The following is a 19,330-nucleotide window of genomic DNA, read 5'->3' on the forward strand; positions in this document are numbered from 1 at the left end:
CATACAACATAAAGTCAGAAACCACATCTAAAAGCAAGTTTTGCATGTATATGATGCATCATTTTAGTGGTTATTGTAATTAAGGACAAGCTTGAGTTATGTAACATTAGGCTAAAAAGATGTAGCAAATACCATGGCATGATCCTAAAACTGTGTTTCAAGCCGGAGCTCCCTTTCTTTCAGTTATATCAATAGCACCTTTCTTTGGAGCTCCCTTTCTTTCAGTTATATCAATAGCACCTTTCTTTATCTCCTTAACATTTTCAGTTATATCAATAGCACCTTTCTTTATCTCCTTAACATCAGGTAAGGACCTCGGTTGGTCCCCATGATTCTCCTTAACATCAGGTAAGGACCTCGGTTGGTCCCCATGATTAACATCATAAACACTGATTTTATTGATAAAGAAAATATTGATAGTGTAACATACACCTTGTCCCAAACTTTAAATCCCTTCAGCAAAGTCATCATCTACCTGAATTCCAACTTTGCGCCAACATTTTTGCTATCCTGTAAATCCAATCATATCGTACTCCTTTCTCTGGTGCATATGAAGAACGCTTCTCCTAACAAGGCCTAGATATCAAAAGAGAAGTAATGCAAGGATAGCAAACAGTTTCACAAAATATCTTCCCTTTTTTCCAAACATTGCAACATTTTCAATTTTTCCACATAGGGCTGATTTGGATTCTTATTCAAAAATGGGTATTTCTACAACCAACAGCCTATTTCATAATTTGATTATAAATTGAGAATCTATGCACATATCAGTTAATAATAACCCAAACATCTCATGGACGGACAGTATTTTATCCTGTCATCACCGGATAACAATAAGGAAAAACTAAAAAAAAAAGATAAAGGAGGATGATGAGGAATATAAAAAAAAAAAGAAGAGAAAATCACAAGAATTATAAGAATTATAAAGAGTAATGAATGGAAAATAGTATGCGAATTATTAGTGAAGATAATGAGAGTGATGACAGAAGAGAATGAGAAAGAGGAGTTTGGAGGATAAAAAGGAAAAAAGATAGAGGAAGGTCAACAAAGAAAAAATGAGAAGGGATGAGAATGATAGTGAGGAAGAAAGGATGCAAAACATGAAGGACAAAAGAAGGAAAGAAAGAGAAACAGATAAGGAAGATGGGAAAGAGGAGAAGAAAATTAAGAAGCAAAAATAGGGGGCGGAATAAAAAGAAAGAACAAGATGAATATTAGAACGAAAAAGAGAATAAAACGATAGTAAGGAGAATGAATATGAGTTTAAGAAAGAGAAGAGAAAAACAGTAGCAGACTAAAAAAACGAGGGGAAAGAGTTAGAAAAAAAACTAGGAAAACACAAAAGATGAATGAATATGAATAATGATGAATGAGGGTGAAAATGACGAGAAAGATAAACAAAAAGAATAAAGAGAACAAAAAGGAGAAGGTGGAAGAGGATAAAAGATTGAAAGCAACAGGAAGAGAACAAAAGGAAAAAGAAGGAGAAGAGGAAACAAAAAGACAAGAGAGTGAAAAAGATAAGTTAAGAGAATAAAAAGGAAAAAAGATAGAGACAGAGAGAGACAAAGAAAAAACAAGAAGGGATGAGAATGAGAGTGAGTAAGAAAGGATGGAGAACATGAACGAAAAAAGAAGAAAAGAAAGAGAGAAACGGATAAGGAAGATGGGAAAGAGAAGAAGAAAATTAAGAAGCAAAAATAGGGGGTAGAATAAAAAGAAAAGAACAAGAAGATGAATATTAGAACGAAAAAGAGAAAAAAAGAGAGTAGAGTACTAGGTTAAAAAATGAGAAGAAAGGCAAAAAGATGAAGAATGAGGAATTTGAAGGAAGAAGAAGGGGAAGAAGAGGAAGATCGGGAAGAAGGGGAGGAAGGGGAGGAGGAGGAGGAGGGGGAGGAGGAGGAAGAGGAATGAATATGGGGTTAAGAAGGAGAATAATAAAAAGAATAGCAGTACACTAAAAAAACGAGAAAGAAAAATAGAAAGAAAAAAAACTAGGAAAAAAAATAAGATGAAAGAATATGAATAATGAAGAATGAGGGTGAAAATGACGAGAAAGATGAACGAAAAGAATAAAGAAAACAAAAAGAAGAAGGTGAAAGAGGATAAAAAGCAAAAGGAGGAGGACAAAAGGAGAAAGAAGGGGAAGAGGAAACAAAACGACAAGAGAGTGAAAAAGAGGAGTTTGGAGAATAAAAAAGAAAAAAGATAGAAACAACGAGAGAAAAGGTCAACAAAGAAAAAACAAGAAGGGATGAGAATGAGGGTGAGTAAGAAAAGATGGAGAACATGAAGGAAAAAAAAAGAAGGAAACAAAGAGAAACGGATAAGGAAGATGAGAAAGAGAGGAAGAAAATTAAGAAGCAAAAATAGGGGTGGAATAAAAAGAAAGAACAAGAAGATGAATAATAAAACGAAAAAGAGAAGAAAAGGAGAGTAGAGTAGTAGGTTAAAAAATAAGAAGAAAGGCGAAAAGATGAAGAATGAAGAATTTAAAGTAAAATATAACGAAAATAAAAAGAGACGAGAACATGAAGGAAAAAAAAAAGTGAATAAAAGAAGAAAAAAAGAGAGAAAATGAGAGGAAGATGAGAAAGAGAAGAAGAAGAAGAAGAAGAAAAGGAAGTAGAAAAACAGAGAGTATTCTAATAAGAAGAAAGAGAATGCATATGAGGACAAGAAAGGAGAAGAAAAAAATAGTAGCAGTAGACTAAAAACAACGAGGAGATAGAGCTAGAAGAAATATAGGAAGAAAAAAACTAGGAAAAAACAAAAGATGAAAGAATATGAATAATGAAGGATGAGGGTGAAAATGAAGTAACGAAAAGAAGAAAGAGAACAAAAAGAAGGTGGATGAGGATAAAAGATTGAAAGCAAAAGGAGGAGGACAATAGGAGAAAGAAGAAGAAGAGAAACAAAAAAAACAAGGGTGTGAAAAAAAGGAGTTTGGAGAATGAAAAGGAAAAAAGATAGAGACAGATAGTGAGAAGGTCAACAAAGAAAAAACGAGAAGGGATGAGAATGAGAGTGAGTATGAAAGGATGGAGAACATGAAAGAAAACAGAAGGAAAGAAAGAAAGAACGGATAAGGAAGATGGGAAAGAGAAGAAGAAAATTAAGAAGCAAAAATGGGGAGTGGAATGAAAAGAAAGATCAAGAAGATGAAAAATAGAAGGAAACAAGAAAGGAGTTGAAGAGGAAAAATAAGACATGTTGAGTAAAATAAATGGCATGAAAAAAGTTCAAATATTTTGGATGCCTATAGATTTTAGGTTGGATGTTATGCTACCCCCCATCCCATTTACATCCTCCCGAAAAGGTTGTCCTAGAAATTAATTTTAAATAAACATTGTTTTTGGTAAAACCTTAGAAAGTTATAACAAAAAGCTATATGCATTTGAAGATATGTTCTCATTAAGTTCAAAAGCACCAAAAGGTTGTCCTAGAAATTAATTTTAAAAACATTGTTTTTGGTAAAATCTTAGAAAGTTATAACAAAAAACTATATGCATTTGAAGATATGTTCTCATTAAGTTCAAAAGGATTGGGTGAACTGACCTCCGTCTCTCTTGATAAATCTTTAATTTAAACTGTACGCAAGAGCAACATCCAATAGCAAGAATCACCAGGTCCAAACTTATCCTACTAAGGATCCACTTTAGTGTTGATCAGTTGATGGTAAGAATGTCAAAAACTAAAAATATGATAGGAAAATATACTTTTTATAATTTGACAAAACTGAACCCATTCCTTCAGTTTTTGTCAAATTAAAGAATATAATGTACCAATTTCTTATGACTGTTCTTGAACGATAATTTCTTAATAATTTTTAAGAAAAAATCTATCAGTGAATCGTAACAATGTTAGATGCTTAAAATTGTAAAGGATGTGGTACATTTTATAATTTAACAAAATTGAAGGAATGGGTCCAATTTTGTCAAATTATATAATATACCACAACTCTTATAAGTTTTAGTGTTTGTTACGATATCCATTATCTTCCTAATATTTAACATTAATAATTAATAATAATAAAAAGAAAGAAATACCTTAAGTGATGATGGCCTATACATTGTCATGAAATTCACAATAAATGTATGCTTTTGATATATAGAGTTTGCCACAATATATCAAATTCACACTTCAATCAGAGCTTTCTCTTTCTATTTACTATAATGTCGCTTCAACAATGAATAATCAACTTATCATGCGTATGAGTTGCATAGAATAAATCATGGAGAAAAACTAACTTGGAGAGAATGTTAATCATACCACACTTTCAGGAACACTTTTAGGCTGAAGGAGAGAAAAGTTGCCACTCCGCCATTATTTTCATAACTCAACTCTACCTGAAAAAATAAATAAGTTTGACCCTAACAATGAGTTTACAAGCATCATTTAACATAAAATGGGATAAAAACATAAAACTGAAATCATTTTAACCTTCATATTGTAGTCACACCCATGGAAGTAAGCTTTCCAAAATTGGGTTGGTCCGTATGGATATTAAGGCTTTGGCTCTGGTCTATGTAGCATCCATGATCAGCAGCCATATCAACCAAAGTCCTTTGCTTGATCTCCCACACAGTCCTAACATGAGTACATTATACTCTGTATTAGCCAATGAATAGAGAGAAGAATATGAAGGAATAAAATGGATGAAAAAATTACTTGTAGATTAACTTAAGCTCGTCAGGAATTTCAGGGATTTTCTGCACAGATCCAACCTTGAATATAATCTGGTTCTTAAGTGGTGACCAAAGACCCATCTCAGTTAAGTCATGAAGAAGATGTTTGTAAGTTTGTTTACCACAACAAATCACCATTGTCAAAATACAACAGTAGTTAGAATTGGATAGGCAGCAAACTGAAATGTGAACTAACATAATCTGGTGGGCAAAGAAACCTTAGCACTCTGCGGCTGTAAATGTTGGAAGTGTATAGCTCCAAGCATTCATTATTTTCAAGAATTTAGCTTGTTGAAGCAGTGGGCATTGGTGCTACAAGAAGGGAATTCCTCACTTCATTCTTTTCTATTATTGCTCGAAGAGCAACCCAATCCCATTGATTTGAGGGGGATTTGAGGGGGTGACTCCTCACATATCTGGCTGGAGGGTACCCTGAACAATAAAATCAATCAATTTAATCAGAAACCTATCTACGGGTGTAACCATTGCAAAATCATATATAAACTCTGGCAAATTTAACTTGCAATGACTACTCTAACTGATTAAAGCAAAAAAACAGCAGAGTACTAGTCACTTAAATGTCTAAAAGCAGAAACACTAACATATACCTTGCTTATGGGACTACCCTCATTGGTTTCATAGAGGGCCTTCCTTTGCAGCCAAATCAGAAGAAGCTTTCAGAGCATGGTAGTATATTGTTTCAAATATTTCTGTGTTTAGATCTTGGGCCTGCACATCAGATGTTGTATCAGAACAAAAGAAATAATGCATCAAGAAGAAGGAATTACCGTTGCATCAAGGTAGTTCACCTCTGGTGAATAAAAAGCCATGCCAAGTAAAGTGAATGTGTCAGCAAGACCTTGGACACCAATCCCAATGAACCTGTGACGCAAATTAGAGTTTGCAGTTTCGACGGGATAAAAGTTAACATCAATATGTAACTATTGCAGTAACCTGTATTAATAAGAAGGAACACATTACAACCAAATTTATAAATTATAACATCAAGAAAGTTATGAAGCAATTACTTATGGAACAAGTCAAACCTCTGCCAGTTTGTCAAAATCAAAGTATCGATTTATAGAGCACTAAATATGTATCCTATGGACTCAATAAATTACCTTTTCCCTGACAAATCGTGGCAAAGCAATTGAAGCCAGATTGCAGACCGCAGTTTCCGTTGGGCTTGTAGACTCAATAATCTCAATGACTTAATAGTACCAAGATTTTGCTGGTTGCTTTTTTTGTTGCAAGAATCTTAGAACATTGAAAACAAGGTTAACTAATAACTAAAATGCAAATGAAGAATCAGATAAAGTCTTTTGCATATAAAGAGTATAAAACTAACCTTATATAGCATGTAGGGAGTACCAGTTTCTATCTAAGACTTCAAGATATCAAACCAGAGATTTTGTGCCTGTACAACTTTCTTTGCCTTGCCCCGAGTCCATAAAAAGCCTCAGAACCAAGTATCAAGAACAGTTCAGTGTGTTTGAACAGTGTGACAATTACCTTTTTTTAATATTTTGTAAAAAGAGATCTCGGCAGGATGTTCTTCGTGAAAAAAGGAGCAACATTATCATGCCATCAATTATTTACTAACCAAAGCCTTATTACCTAGGAGACAAACCATTAGTTCAAATGTATGTAATATTAGAGTACTATTAGGCTAGTCATACCTTCTCATTGAGTTAAAAAGGAATGGGTTAGCTGACCTCCGTCCTTGATCAATCTTTAATTTAAACTATACACAAGAGCAACATCCAATAGCAAGAGTCACCATGCCCAAAATCCTCCTATTAAGAAACCACTTTCGTGTTGATCGTAAGAACGTCAAAAACTAAAAATATGATAGGAAAATATACTTTTTATAATTTGACAAAATTGAACCCATTCCTTCAATTTTGTCAATTAAAAAATGTACCAATTCTTATGATTGTAGTACCCAACACTTTTACGAATTGGCATGAAAGATTTTTCTAAGAAAATATCTATCATGTGGATCATAACAATGTTAAAAGCTTAAAATTGTAAGGGATGTGGTACATTTATAATTTAACAAAATTGAAGGAATGGGTTCAATTTTGTCAAATTATATAATATACCACATCTCTTATAATTTTTAGTGTTTAACATTGTTACGACGGTAATGAAAGTGTCTTCCTAATAGTTAATATTAATAACAAGAAAAAAAGAGAGAAAGAGTTACCTTAAACTAAGGGCTAACAGTTAAATGATGGACTGCCACAAATGTATGCTTCTAATCTATGGAGCTTGCCACACAATATATCAAATTCACACTTCAATGCATCATATATGAATTACAATATATCAAATTTACAAAAGCAGATCTTTCTTTTTCTATTTAATATAATGCAGCTTCAACAATGAATAATCAACTTATTATGGGTCTGAGTTGCATGAAATAAATAATGGAGAAAAACTGGCTGAAGAAAATGTTAATCATACCACACTATCAGGGACCCCTAGTGGAGGCCGCTGAAGGACAGAAAAATCGCCGCTCCCCCATTTTTTCATAACTCAGCTCACCCTGAAAAATAATAATAATAATAATAATAATAATAATAATAATAATAAAATAAGCTTGACAATAAGTTTACAAGCATCATTGAACGTAACATGGGATAAAAACATGGGAATGAAATCAATTTAACCTTCATATTGTAGTCACACCCATATATAATGCAGCAACCATGTATTGAAGAATATATATAATGAAGACAATATAAAAATGCACAAAATCTACTTGTAGAGCAAAAACCTTTTGTTCATCAAAGTGTTATCAGTCTCTGGAACATGTTTCATTCTCAAAGAAATATTCATCCAAGCAAGTGTAGTTATCTCCAATAAATCCTGGAAAAAAAAAACAAAAAACAAAAAACAAAAAACAAAAATAAAAAATCGTTACTTACATTTCAAGAGACTACTGCAAAGCAAGGAAGCATTGTCATATTAGAAAGTAATAGCAACTGATGATAAAAAGTTTCATGAAAGACTGACCTGCAAAGGCACCATCCAGACATGCCTTGCAGAAGTTATGGGCACATGTTGTAGTAAGAGGGTTAACCATCACTTTTGTGGCAGTGAAGACAGCTTAAAGGCCACTTGTTTTTCGATTAGATCTTACCTCTTCGCCATCATCAATGTCTGCAATACGCTTGAAACTATGCCAGTGTATATCATATTCTTATTCACATAGAAAAACGTCATCTCCTCCATTGTTTGCCTTGGAAAATTATATTGGAGTCATAATGTAGCAATGTCTGATGATAGATTCCATCTACAGAAGAGAATCAGTAGAAGACTAAAAGTTGATACAGGATGTATCTTTTTCTTCCATAAAAGATGTTCCACTTAAAATGCTTGGATTTGGTATCTGTTTTGGTGAATTATCAAGTGTCAGATCTAAATAATCATAACAAAATCTTAATCTTAAATCATCAATGCTCTTCATTCATGATAACAAGTATGCAATGGGAAACAAGATACAAATGGTAATCTGAAAACAAAATTACAAACACCCACCAGAGCAAGTATTTAAGAAAATTACCTCAGCATCCACAAAGTCATTCGTCCGATAGAGCTCTCTTCTTATTGCCACTCCTAAATTTTACATAATAATAATAATAATAATAATAATAATAATAATAATAATAAGAGGAGAATAGGCAATACAAAAAAAGCAAGGAAGAAGTGAGTCACCAAGCAGGTTTTGAAAAAAAAAACTCCAGGTTAGCATAGAACTTTTCACCTGTGTTTTTCCCAATTCTCCAAATGAAGAACTCCAATTTAGCTTTCTCCAAAATTATACACAAATGAAAGAATGGAGGTGGAAAGCTATGTTTGAGAATTAATTTTAGTAAACAAGTTTTCCATTTTCATTCTTCCACTTCTCCAATTCTCTGTTTTTTTTTTTTTTTTTTTTCAGAAAATCCTCCATTTTTCTATTTACTAACGACCCCTAAATCACAAAAGGTGATTTACCTCAACTTCCTTGTAGAACTTGTAAACCTCTTCTGCATAGGTGATTTACCTCAACTTATTATGGGCCTGAGTTGCATGAAATAAATCATGGAGAAAAACTGGTTTTGAGAGAATGTTAATCATACCACACTTTACCTCTCTTCCTTGTCCTTTGTTTCCTTTGTTCTCCTAAGCATTAATGGCCTAAGAATTGCCTTGATCAGTTTCAATTCTCTCTTATCACCATTCTCATAAGGTCTCTGTATTAACTTATTCCACCCAAAAATAGCAAACATTTAAGTAGTCTAATTTAGTTAAACTTATTACCATGTATATATACAGTAGTAATATATAAGATATACCATGCCCAATTGCACCATGGCTCAACATGCAAGAAACACAGAAAGCTGTAAAGATCTTGCACACTATTCTGCAGCAATTAGTGAGGACATCATTAACATAAACTGGATTGCTAGAACAGTCTAAAAAGTATTATGTTTCTCACATGAGACGATCTTACAAAATACTTATTTTTTTAGGAAACATGATAAGTGGAGCACACAGATGAGGGAACATACCTGCAGTGGAGTACCAGTGAGACACCACCCGCAATATGTACAGACAATGTGAATGCAGCCCTAGCACTCACAGTTCTCCAAGACTTTATGGTGTGTGCTTCATCCAGTACAATTCGATGCCAATCAACTTTATGGAATATGCTACTCCCCCCATCCTAAATCAAAGTTAAAAACTGGTTAATCAAGGTAGTCCATAACAAGTAGCATTGGGCATAGAACCAAACAAACAGAATAAATACACTTTCAAGCTCAAGGGAAAACATTGATACTGATCTGGAAAACATTGATACTGATCACTTACAGCCTTATATGCAGCAGATAGAAGACCATAGAGGTTGTCAAGACCACATCTGGTTCTGCTATCACTCTAGGGTTTACTTATGTACCCACCATAATGAACAAAAACAGAAATGCTATCTGGCTTTGAATGGGCTTCAAGTTCATCCTGATATAAGAATTATAATCAATATCAGTCACATTTTCATGTTGAAATTAAGCAAAAAAGGGGCTACAGACTAGCAAACACACCTTCCATTGACCAAGTAATGCCATAGGACAAACAATGAGAGTGCCACCTTTAATCCTTCTGTTCCTAGAATGCTGAGTAATAGCCATATCCTCAGCAAATTCTTGATTACCCTTGCCCAGCCTGGCAAGTATTAGAGCAATTGTCATTACAGTTTTCCCCAGGCCCATAGCATCTGCAGATTTATTTTACAGAGAAATCAATATATGCAACAACAATAAAATTAAACAGAGAGAGAGAGAGAGCCCAGGAGACCCCTAGTGGAGGCCGCTAAAGGAGAAAAAAATTGCCATTCCCCCATTTTTTCATAAGTCAGCTCACCCTTAAAAAATAAATAAGCTTGACAACAAGTTTACAAGCATCATTACAACACATAAAATAAGACAAAAACATGGAACTCAAATCATTTTAACCTTCATATTGTAGTCACCCCCATATATAAAATGCAAGATAAACTTATTTTCAACTTCCAAATCCCATGGAGGCTGAAAGCTAAGCAAACAATGCAAGTTTTAATAGTCATAGTCTTGTAATTTATAAAAGTGCAGCTATCATGTACTGAAGTATATATAATGAAGATAATATAAAAAATGCACAAAACCTACTTCTAGAGCAAGAGCCTTTTGTTCATCAAAGCGTTATCGATCTTCCGGCACATTTTTCATTCTAAAAAGAAAAATTAAATAAAATTACAGCCACACTATCAGGGACCCCTAGTGGAGGCCGCTGAAGGACAGAAAAATCGCCGCTCCCCCATTTTTTCATAACTCAGCTCACCCTGAAAAATAATAATAATAATAATAATAAAGTAAGCTTGACAATAAGTTTACAAGCATCATTGAACGTAACATGGGATAAAAACATGGAAATGAAATCAATTTAACCTTCATATTGTAGTCACACCCATATATTATGCAGCAACCATGTATTGAAGAATATATATAATGAAGATAATATAAAAACGCACAAAATCTACATGTAGAGCAAAAATCTTTTGTTCATCAAAGTGTTATCAGTCTCTGGAACATGTTTCATTCTCAAAGAAACATTCATCCAAGCAAGTGTAGTTATCTCCAATAAATCCTGGAAAAAAAAAACAAAAAAAAAAAATCGTTACTTACATTTCAAGAGACTACTGCAAAGCAAGGAAGCATTGTCATATTAGCAAGTAATAGCAACTGATGATAAAAAGTTTCATGAAAGACTGACCTGCAAAGGCACCATCCAGACATGCCTTGCAGAAGTTATGGGCACATGTTGTAGTAAGAGGGTTAACCATCACTTTTGTGGCAGTGAAGACAGCTTAAAGGCCACTTGTTTTTCGATTAGATCTTACCTCTTCGCCATCATCAATGTCTGCAATACGCTTGAAACTATGCCAGGGTATATCATATTCATATTCACATAGAAAAACGTCATCTCCTCCATTGTTTGCCTTGGAAAATTATTTTGGAGTCATAATGTAGCAATGTCTGATGATAGATTCCATCTACAGAAGAGAATCAGTAGAAGACTAAAAGTTGATACAGGATGTATCTTTTTCTTCCATAAAAGATGTTCCACTTAAAATGCTCAATGCTCTTGAATTTGGTATCTGTTTTGGTGAATTATCAAGTGTCAGATCTAAATAATCATAACAAAATCTTAATCTTAAATCATCAATGCTCTTCATTCATGATAACAAGTATGCAATGGGAAACAAGATGCAAATGGTAATCTGAAAACAAAAGCCAGGAGAAGCAAAAGAAAATTAGGAAAACAATTACAAACACCCACCAGAGCAAGTATTTAAGAAAATTACCTCAGCATCCGCAAAGTCATTCGTTCGATAGAGCTCTCTTCTTATTGCCACTCCTAAATTTTGCATACAGATTATAATTCCCACTCCAATATCCAAATCAAATTCCCCTCTCGAGGTTTACAATCAAACTAAATGTTCAGTACAACATAAAGTCAGAAACCACATCTAAAAGCAAGTTTTACATGTATATGATGCATCATTTTAGAGGCTCTCGTGATTAAGGACAAGCTTGAGTTATGTAACATTAGGCCAAAAAGATGTAGCAAATACCATGGCATGATCCTAAAATTGTGTTTCAAAAGAGAAGCTTCTCACATGATAATCTCATGCCGGAGCTCCCTTTATTTCAGTTATCTCAATAGCACCTTTCTTTATCTCCTTAACATCAGGTAAGGACCTCGGTTGGTCCTCATGATTAACATCATACTGTCACAGAGACTAATTTTATTGAGAAAGAAATATTGATAGTATAACATACCTTGTCCAGGGAGCAGGTTCATTATCATAGCGTACAAAAAGATACCGACAAACTTTAAATCCCTACATAGTAAAAAACAGACATTGTGACAGTACATGACATACGCCACCCTCCAAAAAGACACAATTCAGCAAAATCATCATTTACCTGAATTCCAACTTTGAGCCAATATTTTTGCTATCCTGTAAATCCCATCATATCGTACTCCTCTCTAGTGCATATGAAGAACGCTTCTCCTTACAAGGCCTAGATATCAAAAGAGAAGTAATGCAAGGATAGCAAACAGTTTCACAAAATATCTTCCCTTTTTTCCAAACATTGCAACATTTTCAATTTTTCCACATTGGGCTGATGTGGATTCCTGTTCAAAAATGGGTATTTCTACAACCAAAAGCCTATTTCATAATTTGATTATAAATTGAGAATCTATGCACATATCAGTTTATAATAACCCAAAAATCTCAAGAACTAGATCAAACTAACCACTAATATGTTTTCTAAGGTCGCATACTTATCAAAAAGATAAGAAAAAGAGAGTAGAGAAGTAGATTAAGAAATTATAAGAAAGGCGAAAAAAAGGAAGAATGAAAAATTTTGCCATGAAATTCATGACAAATGTATGCTTTTGATATATGGAACTAGCCATAATATATCAAATTCACACTTCAATAAGAGCTTTCTCTTTCTATTTACTATAATAGAGCTTCAACAACGAATAATCAACTTATTATGGGCATGAGTCGCATAAAATAAATTATGGAGAAAAACTAACTTGGAGAGAGTGTTAATCATACCACACTTTCAGGAACATTGTTAGGCTGAAGAAGAGAAAAGTTGCCATTCCCCCATTCTTTTCATAACACAGCTCTACCTGAAAAAATAAATAAGTTTGACCCTAACAATAAGTTTACAAGCATCACTTAACGTAAAATGGGATAAAAACATAAAACTTAAATCATTTTAACCTTCATATTGTAGTCACACCCATATATTAAATGCAAGATAAAACTATAATATAAAAATGCACAAAACCTACTTGTAGAGCAAGAGCCTTTTTGTTTATCAAATTGTTATCATTCTCCGGAACATGTTTCATTCTCAAAGAAACATTCATCCAAGCAGGTGCAGGTATCTCAAATAAATCCTGAAAAAACAATAAACAATTTAAAAACTGTTAGTTACTAATATAACAATGCTTCATTCCTTTGCAGTAGTTTGAAATGTAAGTTGAAGGAGATTAAATAGAAGATGGGAATAAGAGGAAATGATAGCGGCAATGGGGAGCTACTTTGAGCATGGAAGCATCAACAGTGAACTTGATACCATCAGCCGCTGCACGTGATCGAGATAGTACATTCCAGTTTTCAAACCCTGCGTGTCCGTGTAAGTAAGGTAGTCGATCAGAACACAGAGACAAATCAGATCGGAGATATGAAGTGATATGAACTCAGACCAAGCATAAAAATGCATGGAAGTAAGCTTTCCAGAATTGGGTTGGTCCATATGGATGTTAAGGCTTTGGCTCTGGTCTATGTAGCATCCACGATCAGCAGCCATATCAACCAAAGTCCTTTGCTTGATCTCTACACAGTCCTAACATGAGTACATTATACTCTATATTAGCCAGTGAATAGAAAAAAGAATACGAAAGAATAAAATGGATGAGAAAATTACTTGTAGATTAATTTAAGCTCGTCAGGAATTTCAGGGATTTTCTGCACAGATCCAACCTCATATATAATCTGGTTCTTAAGTGGTGACCAAAGACCCATCTCAGTTAAGTCATGAAGAAGATGTTTGTTTACCACAACAAATCACCATTGTCAAAATACAACAGTAGTTAGAATTGGATAGGCAGCAAACTGAAATGTGAACTAACAGAGTCTGGTGGGCAAAGAAACCTTAGCACTCTGCGGCTGTAAATGTTGGAAGTGTATGGCTCCAAGCATTCATTATTTCCAAGAATTTGGCTTGTTGAAGCAGTGGGCATTGGTGCTGCAAGAAGGGAATTCCTTACTTCATTCTTTTCTATCATTGCTCGAAGAGGAACCCAATCCCATTGATTTGAGGGGGTGACTCCCCACATATCTGGCTGGAGGGTACCCTAAACAATAAAATCAATCAATTTAATAATAAACCTATCTACGGGTGTAACCATTGCAAAATCATATATAAACTCTGGCAAATTTAACTTACAATAACTACTCTAACTGATTAAAGCAAAAAAAAAAAAAAAAAAAAAACTGCAGTGTACTAGTCACTTAAATGTCTAAAAGCAGAAACACTAACATATACCTTGCTTATGGGACTACCCTCATTGGTTTCATAGGGGGCCTTCCTTTGCAGCCAAATCAGAAGAAGCTTTCAGAGCATGGTAGTATATTGTTTCAAATATTTCTGTGTTTAGATCCTCGGCCTGCACATCAGATGTTGTATCAGAACAAAAGAAATAATGCATCAAGAAGAAGGAATTACTGTTGCATCAAGGTAGTTCACCTCTGGTGAATAAAAAGCCATGCCGAGTAAAATGAATGTGTCAGCCTTGGACACCAATCCCAATGAACCTGCGACGCAATTAGAGTTCTTTGCAGTTTCGACGGGATAAAAGTTAACATCAATAATTTTGTTCAGGTTTGTTGTAACTATTGCAGTAACCCTGTATTAGTAAGGAGGAACACATTAGCCAAATTTATAAATTATAACATCAAGAAAGATATGAAGCAATTACTTATGGAACAAGTCAAACCTCTGCCAGTTGTCAAAATCAAAGTATCGATTTATAAAGCCTCTGCTTCCAACAAGCTTAGATGGTTGTGAGTTGAACCCCCTACAAGATAAGAAGCAGGAAGTTGATTGAGAGAACATGTCTTTCTATTTACTAAACAGTAACAGCACTAAATATGTATCCTGGGACTCAAGTAGATTACCTTTTCCCTGACAAAAGGTGGCAAAGCAATTGAAGCCAGATTGCAGACCACAGTTCCCGTTGGGCTTGTACACTCAATACACAAGTTAGAAGACTTAATAGAACCAAGATTCTGCTGGTTGCTTTTTTTGTTGCAAGAGTCTTAGAACATTGAAAACAAGGTTAACTAAAACCTAAAATGCAAATGAAGAATCAGATCAGGTCTTTAGCATATAAAGAGTAAAACTAACCTTATATAGCATGTAGGGAGTACCAGTTTCTATCTGAGACTTCAAGATTTCAAACCAGATATTTTGTGCTGGACTCTGTTATTACAATGTTAATTTTTTTTTCTTCTTAATAATGACAGGAGAATTGCTTAATGGATCATAATTTGTTACAGGAACATTCTCTTTAGGAAAGAACTTCCTGATGATTTTTTTCCTGACCGGCAGGGTGAAACCAACAGGGTAGTCCCCATGAGTCAATTTGGGGGTGGTTTGACGAAAATATGATCAGGAAGCCATTAATATGTACCTGCCAAAAAAAAAAGCTTTACTCCACCTCTATGCTAAGCTTTTCCATCCATTGCACAAAAGCCCAAGGTTGACTTAAAACAACGTAACCCTAGAACAAAAGCATGTTAGCAATTAAAAGGACTGAAATCCACTTATAAACTAAAGAGAGTACTTGAGAATTTTAAAAATCCATTTATAAACTAATAAGAGTGTTTCAAAATTTTGAAAATCCTTTTCTAAACTAAAGAGGATAATTAAAAATTTTAAAAATCATTTTATAAACTCCATTCCATTCCATTATTGTCCATTTATAAACTAAAAACAGTACTTCAAAATTTTGAAAATCCTTTTCTAAACTAAAGAGGATAATTAAAAATTTTGAAAATCATTTTATAAACTCCATTCCACTCCATTATTGTTTAAGATTATTGGTAATCAACAAAAATCTATTACAACTGTGGAGTATAATTGAATGACATTAGTACCTGCGAAGCTGAATGAGATCTGAACTCTTCTCAACCGAACTGTCAAGCTTCTCACCACGTTCTCAACAAGTGCTGTGGCATTAACTCATTCTTACAATTAAAAAGGCAAAGGGGTCAGGAAGAGCTTCTNAAAAAAAAACTGCAGTGTACTAGTCACTTAAATGTCTAAAAGCAGAAACACTAACATATACCTTGCTTATGGGACTACCCTCATTGGTTTCATAGGGGGCCTTCCTTTGCAGCCAAATCAGAAGAAGCTTTCAGAGCATGGTAGTATATTGTTTCAAATATTTCTGTGTTTAGATCCTCGGCCTGCACATCAGATGTTGTATCAGAACAAAAGAAATAATGCATCAAGAAGAAGGAATTACTGTTGCATCAAGGTAGTTCACCTCTGGTGAATAAAAAGCCATGCCGAGTAAAATGAATGTGTCAGCCTTGGACACCAATCCCAATGAACCTGCGACGCAATTAGAGTTCTTTGCAGTTTCGACGGGATAAAAGTTAACATCAATAATTTTGTTCAGGTTTGTTGTAACTATTGCAGTAACCCTGTATTAGTAAGGAGGAACACATTAGCCAAATTTATAAATTATAACATCAAGAAAGATATGAAGCAATTACTTATGGAACAAGTCAAACCTCTGCCAGTTGTCAAAATCAAAGTATCGATTTATAAAGCCTCTGCTTCCAACAAGCTTAGATGGTTGTGAGTTGAACCCCCTACAAGATAAGAAGCAGGAAGTTGATTGAGAGAACATGTCTTTCTATTTACTAAACAGTAACAGCACTAAATATGTATCCTGGGACTCAAGTAGATTACCTTTTCCCTGACAAAAGGTGGCAAAGCAATTGAAGCCAGATTGCAGACCACAGTTCCCGTTGGGCTTGTACACTCAATACACAAGTTAGAAGACTTAATAGAACCAAGATTCTGCTGGTTGCTTTTTTTGTTGCAAGAGTCTTAGAACATTGAAAACAAGGTTAACTAAAACCTAAAATGCAAATGAAGAATCAGATCAGGTCTTTAGCATATAAAGAGTAAAACTAACCTTATATAGCATGTAGGGAGTACCAGTTTCTATCTGAGACTTCAAGATTTCAAACCAGATATTTTGTGCTGGACTCTGTTATTACAATGTTAATTTTTTTTTCTTCTTAATAATGACAGGAGAATTGCTTAATGGATCATAATTTGTTACAGGAACATTCTCTTTAGGAAAGAACTTCCTGATGATTTTTTTCCTGACCGGCAGGGTGAAACCAACAGGGTAGTCCCCATGAGTCAATTTGGGGGTGGTTTGACGAAAATATGATCAGGAAGCCATTAATATGTACCTGCCAAAAAAAAAAGCTTTACTCCACCTCTATGCTAAGCTTTTCCATCCATTGCACAAAAGCCCAAGGTTGACTTAAAACAACGTAACCCTAGAACAAAAGCATGTTAGCAATTAAAAGGACTGAAATCCACTTATAAACTAAAGAGAGTACTTGAGAATTTTAAAAATCCATTTATAAACTAATAAGAGTGTTTCAAAATTTTGAAAATCCTTTTCTAAACTAAAGAGGATAATTAAAAATTTTAAAAATCATTTTATAAACTCCATTCCATTCCATTATTGTCCATTTATAAACTAAAAACAGTACTTCAAAATTTTGAAAATCCTTTTCTAAACTAAAGAGGATAATTAAAAATTTTGAAAATCATTTTATAAACTCCATTCCACTCCATTATTGTTTAAGATTATTGGTAATCAACAAAAATCTATTACAACTGTGGAGTATAATTGAATGACATTAGTACCTGCGAAGCTGAATGAGATCTGAACTCTTCTCAACCGAACTGTCAAGCTTCTCACCGCATTCTCAACAAGTGCTGTGGTATTAACTCATTCTTACAATTAAAAAGGCAAAGGGGTGGGGAAGAGCTTCTGCCTTGTAAAAATATGCTGCAATATAAATTTTATTTGACAAAATAAAACTCAAACACCAAAAGCATTTCTAGTTGTTCTGTAACATGAATTTCCTCTAATATTAATAATTGTGGCAATCAGAAAATAACACAATGTAACTAATGTCAGCCCTTCCTAGCATCACAGAGAACTGATAGTTAACAGTTAGCTTGTAAGAAACCAACAGAAAGCATTACAGATCAACTAGGACATAGATTGTAAATGAGAAAGAAAATAAAATTACAGCACATTACTTACACAAGAAAAATTTTTGTTCCATCCAACTCCCGTTGAATTTTCAACATCTTGTCAGCTTCCGCAGGATCCTGAAAGATTAAGAAAGGAAAGGAACTTAAGCTTATCAGCAAGTGATATAAATTAATCAAGCAAAGGGTTCAAGAAGAAATTAGTTATCACTGATGACATTAATCTGGTAATAAGAAAAATGAACTAACTAGACACCTGAAATTTATTTAGAGCTTCAAATAAGTAAGGCCATTGTCGAGTACTATCAGATTGAGCAGATCTCCATGTGTCACCAAAAGTTTTTGGTACTCATCCACAAAAATTACAAAAGTCAACAAGAGAAAATATATTACCTGATTTAGCAGTGAAAAAGCACTTCGAACCGGGTAGTGATCATCCATAAAACCCAACACACATAAGCCATTACGGTTATATGAATGCACCTTGTACTCTATTGCATTAAAAAAGTAAATGTTAGCTTTCACCTTTTCGTATCTTTTTGATGCTCTCTCGTATTTGCCTGCCTTAAAAAGAACATTTCCTTGCTCCTTTTTCGCTTTGGCAGCTTCTATTTTTTCCTGTGTATTCATTTCCCATGACTCCTTGTCCTGCAATCAACAAAGTTGTTTAGTTACTTCACCCCCTCCCTGATGTCAATGACTTAATGACATGAAAACATACTCAACCAACCTTTATAAATGACACCATCTCAACTTCATAGTACACTGTTGAATTCCCAGGAACAACAGCCAGCTCTTGTGGAGATTCAGATGAGCCAAATGCATATTCTGGTTGAATTGTTACCACTGCAATTTCTCCTTTCTTCATTGTTTTTACAGCTTTGTCAAGTCCATCAATAACTTGTTCTACATAATTAAAAATATGAACCAAGTCACAAATTTGTGCCAGCAAAGGAGACCAGTAAAAATTTAGCCCAAGTGATCAGGTAACAAAATATTACTGCATCAGCATTACCTTCGTCAATAGTAAATTCAAATGGCTCCTCGTCATATCCCTTTTTCACAAAAACAGTCCCATCTTGCAGCTTTCCCATCAGTTTCACTGCAAGAAAGGAGAACACATTTAACAAAAATGTCCATTTCAACACATTGCTCATTGCTAGTGCTTTGCTATATGCAATTTACCTTTCACCACTGCAGAATCAT

At 34.1% G+C, this 19,330-nt stretch overlaps 2 protein-coding genes, 2 long non-coding RNA genes and 2 other non-coding genes across 6 annotated transcripts in view; all 6 read right to left on the reverse strand.

Moving 5' to 3' along the window:
- The window catches only part of LOC116016375, a 1,048-nt gene extending 870 nt beyond the window's left edge, over window positions 1-178 (reverse strand). The window contains exon 1 of the long non-coding RNA XR_004097733.1: window positions 133-178. This is a non-coding gene — a long non-coding RNA (uncharacterized LOC116016375). The remainder of the gene's footprint in view (window positions 1-132) is intronic.
- Window positions 179-7,854: 7,676 nt separating this feature from the next.
- LOC116002528 lies at window positions 7,855-7,932 on the reverse strand. Its single transcript, XR_004094486.1, has one exon. It is a non-coding gene; the product is annotated as a small nucleolar RNA snoR28 (small nucleolar RNA).
- A 1,358-nt stretch (window positions 7,933-9,290) lies between these two features.
- Window positions 9,291-10,082, reverse strand: LOC116016367 (DNA repair protein RAD5B-like). Its single transcript, XM_031256605.1, has 4 exons — window positions 10,035-10,082; window positions 9,782-9,954; window positions 9,555-9,698; window positions 9,291-9,408 (listed from the first exon to the last, which is right to left on the reverse strand). The coding sequence occupies exons 1-3, from the start codon at window positions 10,078-10,080 to the stop codon at window positions 9,621-9,623; spliced, it is 297 nt and encodes a 98-aa protein (XP_031112465.1). The 5' UTR covers window positions 10,081-10,082; the 3' UTR covers window positions 9,291-9,408; window positions 9,555-9,620.
- Window positions 10,083-11,130: 1,048 nt separating this feature from the next.
- Window positions 11,131-11,208, reverse strand: LOC116002525. The gene has a single exon (XR_004094485.1). It is a non-coding gene; the product is annotated as a small nucleolar RNA snoR28 (small nucleolar RNA).
- A 6,104-nt stretch (window positions 11,209-17,312) lies between these two features.
- Window positions 17,313-18,211, reverse strand: LOC116016382. The gene is made up of 3 exons (XR_004097734.1): window positions 18,177-18,211; window positions 17,771-17,915; window positions 17,313-17,394 (listed from the first exon to the last, which is right to left on the reverse strand). It is a non-coding gene; the product is annotated as an uncharacterized LOC116016382 (long non-coding RNA).
- A 16-nt stretch (window positions 18,212-18,227) lies between these two features.
- Window positions 18,228-19,324, reverse strand: LOC116012070 (peptidyl-prolyl cis-trans isomerase FKBP65-like). Its single transcript, XM_031251541.1, has 6 exons — window positions 19,310-19,324; window positions 19,140-19,226; window positions 18,855-19,030; window positions 18,650-18,772; window positions 18,518-18,539; window positions 18,228-18,244 (listed from the first exon to the last, which is right to left on the reverse strand). Exons 2-6 carry the CDS (start codon window positions 19,216-19,218, stop codon window positions 18,228-18,230), a joined length of 417 nt encoding a protein of 138 aa, XP_031107401.1. The 5' UTR covers window positions 19,219-19,226; window positions 19,310-19,324.
- Window positions 19,325-19,330: the final 6 nt, after the last annotated feature.

Source organism: Ipomoea triloba, chromosome 1 (assembly GCF_003576645.1).
Source record: "Ipomoea triloba cultivar NCNSP0323 chromosome 1, ASM357664v1".
Lineage (NCBI taxonomy): Eukaryota > Viridiplantae > Streptophyta > Magnoliopsida > Solanales > Convolvulaceae > Ipomoea > Ipomoea triloba.